General features: G+C 37.1%; 1 protein-coding gene across 1 annotated transcript; it reads left to right on the forward strand.

Moving 5' to 3' along the window:
• Positions 1-1,341: 1,341 nt before the first annotated feature.
• Positions 1,342-1,938, forward strand: LOC111890597 (histone H3.2). Its single transcript, XM_023886701.3, has one exon. It carries the CDS (start codon positions 1,405-1,407, stop codon positions 1,813-1,815), a length of 411 nt encoding a protein of 136 aa, XP_023742469.3. The 5' UTR covers positions 1,342-1,404; the 3' UTR covers positions 1,816-1,938.
• The last annotated feature ends 3,618 nt before the right edge of the window (positions 1,939-5,556 follow it).

Genomic DNA, 5,556 nt, shown 5'->3' on the forward strand with positions numbered 1-5,556 from the left:
GGCTTGAATAAACCTCAATCACACATCAACAAAATTTTTGTAGACATTCGATTGAAGTTAATTCACAAATTCATATGTATTCATCAAATAGGTCACCAATTGTGCCATATGCCAACTGGCGTATGACAGCAATGCATTTTTCTAAAAGGGAAATACCATAGTTTCCTAAAGCATATTTTCTTTGTTGAAAATAAATAGAATGGTTAGAGATACTGCTAACTATTTGAACAAATAGTCCTCGCCTCATCCGAAATCTTCGTCTAAACATTTGAGGTGGGAAAACAGGATGCTCGTCGAAATAGTCTTTCCAAAGACGTTTATGTCCTTCTTCACGATTTCTATCTTCGACTTTGTCCAGTACGTCTTGAACTTCAGCATCTGACTATTCTGCTTCCAAGCATTTTAGTTCCTTATATAGTTGAAATGTAGAATTACTTGAGAGATGGTTGATTATGAATTTAGAAGCATAATCACCTGAGGATGATGATGGTATCGTATGAGAAAGAAATTAAGAAATAATTTGAATTGGTAGGTATGAAATAATAAAAAGGTTGTATTCTTTTATAGCAAAAATATAGAGTCAAACGAAATTCAACTTATATTCGAATGAAATTCAAATTAAAGCAAAATGAAATCCAAATTATATTCGAATGAGATTGAAATTAAAGTAAAATGAAATCAAAATTATATTTGAATGAAATTGATATTAAAGTGAAATGAAATCTAAATTAAAGTCAAATGAAATTGAAATTAGAGTCAAATAATTTGAAATTAGAGTCGAATGAAATTCAAATTAAAGGCAAATGATACAAGATGTTCAACTCAACAAGTAAAAGCGACCATATTATATTCTCATTCACACCTACCAACCATCTGATACACCAATCATGAATCCAAATCACTATACACACTTGTTATCTTCCTATGATCCCGAACGTCCAAACAATCATCCCTAAAAAAATTAGGTCATATGTAACTGTCCACTTTGCCCTCCCTCTATAATGGTGGAATTTATAATTTCCGGCTAATACCTGCGATTTTGTAACTAAACTAGTACTTACGTTTTTGACTAACTTAAAAATCATAAAAAAAAAATATATTCGTAATTTCATTCTATTTTGAAGTTAAATTCGTCCCTTTTCCTTTTCACAAGGATAAAGAAAATTATTTCCTCACAGACATGGAGCTTAAAACCACACGGATCGCGATCCGTGTTATCCCGTAATACATAATCGTGGCCGTCTATTGAATCTAACGGTCCATATAATCTGGCGCTCTTCCCCAAAAAATAACTTCAAATTTCGCACAACCCTAATAAATACCACTCTCATAGCTATCGATTATATTCAACAGTCAATCTCACATTCAAAGAAGCAAACATCAGCCTCTCAAAGTTCACTGAAAATGGCACGAACAAAACAAACTGCCCGCAAATCCACCGGTGGAAAGGCTCCCAGAAAGCAGCTTGCTACTAAAGCTGCTCGTAAATCTGCTCCGGCGACCGGAGGTGTGAAGAAGCCACACAGATTCAGGCCCGGAACTGTTGCCCTAAGAGAGATCCGTAAGTACCAGAAGAGCACAGAGTTGTTGATCCGCAAACTTCCATTTCAGAGACTTGTGAGAGAAATCGCTCAAGATTTCAAGACAGATTTAAGGTTCCAGAGCAGTGCTGTTGCTGCACTTCAAGAGGCGTCGGAGGCTTACTTGGTGGGTTTGTTTGAAGATACTAATTTGTGTGCAATTCATGCTAAGAGGGTTACAATTATGCCTAAGGATATGCAATTGGCTAGAAGGATTCGAGGTGAGCGGGCTTAGATCTCTGAAAACAGTTTTTGTTTGACAACAGTTTGTTGTTAGGGTTAGCGATTTAGGCTTCTTGGTGATCTGTATTGTATGTTACTGACGATCTACGTTTTAATAGAAATCATGCCTTTCTTATTTGAGTTTCATTATATGATTTTATTATGTTTTGGATGCTTCTTCTATCTGCTTGATCATAAGAGAGATGAGTTTTTATGTTTTTTATTGTCTGAATTTTTTATCAAGAAATTATAATAATCATCAATGGATGATGTATTTCAAGATAAATTGATGCTACATTTCTACGTAAATCCGTTTCTTGTTGGTATTTTAGCACATTTATCGGCGTAATGGAATTGTTACATGTAATGTTCACAAGAGATTAAAACAGTTTTTGTAATGTAAGCATCAAATATTTAAACACACAAAAAATCAGATTATAAGCTATGACTCCATGCGTCATCAATCAATTGAACTCCACAAGTTAGTGTCGTTCACTATTTCTACTTATTCAAGATATTAATTTTCTCATATGCAAAAGTAGTAACTAAAGAGAGAAGACGGTAATTAAGATGTATAAGTTGGAAGATTGCATTATCAAATCATGATACATTAAAAAAATACCATTAAATCCACCAATAGTTGCAAAAAAAGAAAAAAAAAATAGTTTTTGATTCAAAAACGTCTACAATTCTACAATCCTCTCCAAAAATCCAAACTGGAAAATTGGTTTCAATTTGCTAAATAACAAGAATATCATGCAACCTCTAAATAAGTAGCTAACGAAATTGTGTAGTTTTCCTTTGACCTTTGCTACAACCAATTTCAATTTTTTTAATGCATCGCCATCAGCGGATTAAGAAGCATTAATCTCGAATGGTTTTGAGAAACTAAACTCTCGAGTAAGTAAAAATAGTGAGCGACACTAACTTGTGGAGTTTAATTGATCGATAAACATGGGACGGAAGATTGTCCCAGAAGATGGCGAACGCAAGTAAAATGGCTGATGGCGGCCTCTACAAAGCTTAAAGATATGCGACGTTAAGCGTTTGTTTGTTTGATATGAAGCTCTACATGAGTTCAAAAAAGTAAGGGTGGTATTGCCTATTTAATTCTTTTAACAATTATAATGATTTTAAGTTATAGGAAAAGGATTATAAATTGTTCGAAAATATATAAATTTTTTTTTGAACATATATGATATTTTGAAATATTATAAAGAATATATATGATATTTAGATATTTGGTTGGACAAATACGATATTTTAATGTTTAATAAGAGCATATACAAAGTTCTTCCTTATATACAATACACACACAAATCTAAAGACATATCTCAAAACCTCCATTATTTTATAAAGAGTGTCGTCGTCATCATCATCATCATCTTCCTCATATGATGTTATCAAGACCATGTTACAAGTAGCCATCGTCGTATGTAATAGGCTAGAATAAGCAACTATCGGCCTGGAAGCAAGTAGTGTGCAACGTAAATGAAGAATATATATCTAAACAGAACGTGAAGAAACCCACCAATGTCTTATGTGTGATTATTTGACGAATATGCTCTCTGCGAAGGATATTATTTTTGGCGACGGTTCTGAATCTATAAATGTTTGTTTATGCTTATTGTCGAATAAGTGACGGGAGCGTCTGATTGTATCTCGCGACATCTGGATACAATAGGTATGTTGCCTTTAATCCAATTCAAAAATATATAGTTATACTTCGTATGTTAACATATAATACCCACCTCGATGCACTAGATGAGAGTTTTGGGATGTCTACACGTACCGCACGAGAAAGTCTTCACAAATTTGCGTCATCCACCTCATGTCTATATGCACTTCGTATGCTAGCATATAATACCGACCTCATGTCCTTGTAAGTTCCATGTTATTTGCGTCATCCCTCTTCTAGAGACATACAACAATTATACACTCATCGACAAACCATATGACAGTACTATCTGAAATTCATTTGTACTTCGGGAAAAAAATACAAATTCAAGTACTATCGATGGTATCCGTCCTGACCTTGTGGTTTTTATTAAAACATTGTCGTGTTCGGATGACCCTCAAAGATCAAGATTTAAGGGATCCGAATAAAAAGTGAGTAAGGACATCGAATAAGCGTTTCGAGCACTTAATAAACATTGACAAATGTAACACCCTGTTTTGGGTCGTTTCATAATTCAGGGTCGTAACTAGAAGATCAAGTATCTTAAGGCTTTGGGTTATGGGGAAGAGAGGTTTAAGCCCATTTGGACATGGGTGATGTAGGTATGTGATCCAATAGTTCGGTTTGTGCTTTGAAGTCAAAGGGTATAATGGGAAAGTAGTGTTTTAGACTTCTTTTATGAATTATGGATTTTAGCTCGATGTGTTTTAAGTCAAAAGTAAGTATATAGGGTTGTAGAGCTCCTCAATACCTTGTCGTGGATATAAAGATCGTTGAAATCAGAGTTGAAACGAAGAAGATATGATCGTTTGAAGTGTAACACCCCGTTTATAAAATAAATAAATAAATGTATAGAAGCCCTAAAATGAATAATAATTGAGCGAGGCGTTAGTTTCGAGGAGTTAAAAGTCATAATTACAGAAGTCAAGGTGCGTTTGGTAATTAATGGACTTAAATTGAAGATATTTGAAGGCTTAAGGGTTTATTGGTAATTTAGGGATCTATTATGAAAGAAATTTATGGGATTAGGGCTTAAAATGTAAGTTTTGGATTCAGTTTGTAAAGATTTTGGAAGGCAAGGTTAAAAGTGTAACATATGAACTTATTTTAAAAGAAAAGAAGGAAGGAGGGATCGATTATGTTAACATGGGAAATGTTTTGAGAGGCATCGGGTATATATTTGTCTTAAGGAACCCTAACCCTTATACATGTTCCAGCCGTCACCCTCGAACCTTATACCCCCCACCCCCACCGGCCGCCAACCTATTCTCCCTTCTTCTCCGACCACCGAGCTACCATGGTTCTTAACGTCGTTGCTAAAGGCGGAGCCATCGTGTGATGTCGCCGTTTAACCGGTAATGAAGGGAAAATAGGTGGTAACCTCCATCTCCGGCCGTTAGAGCCTTTGTTGCTGCCACCTCGCGATCGAAGCGCCACCACCACGGCCGTATTCCTTCAGTCGACGATGTGTGCGTCGTGTAGGTGTCGCATCTGTTTGAGAGACCGGAAGTAGACGATGGAGCTGCCACCCTCGTTTCTCGTTGCTCATAGTTGTGGGTTCCCCGAACGCCGCTTTCTAGCCGCCACGCTGTCGCCACTGCTGCCTAGCTGCCGACGAAGACAATGGATTGATGCTCCTTCGTGATTCAGTTGTAGAGGTTGGGCGACCCGCTGTTGCAGTGTTGTCGTTCTCCAGTCGAAGATTGTGAACCCTAGCCGCCACCCCCGCTATTGGGGGCTGTCGAAGACGATGAGTCGTTGCCGCCTCTATTCGCCGTCTTCCTGTCGCCACCAGCCACCGTGGACGGTGGGTACGTGCGTGTGCTTCTATGTGTTTAGGTGTGTGTTGGCGTGTTGTGTTTTAGTGTGTGATGTATGTAGCTCCGTTGGCCAGAAAATTGAGAAAGGGCCACCGCACCACCGTGAGGTGGTGGCTGCCGTCAAGCATCGCCGCCGGCCACCATGGTGTGGCTGTGTGTGTTAGTTAGTTAGTGTGTGTGTTTATGTTTAGATTAAACATTGTAATTGTAATTAGCTTTGGTTAATAATGAAAAGAATCAAAACCACCACCGTAAG

The sequence above is a fragment of the Lactuca sativa genome, chromosome 6 (genome assembly GCF_002870075.4).
Source record: "Lactuca sativa cultivar Salinas chromosome 6, Lsat_Salinas_v11, whole genome shotgun sequence".
NCBI lineage: Eukaryota > Viridiplantae > Streptophyta > Magnoliopsida > Asterales > Asteraceae > Lactuca > Lactuca sativa.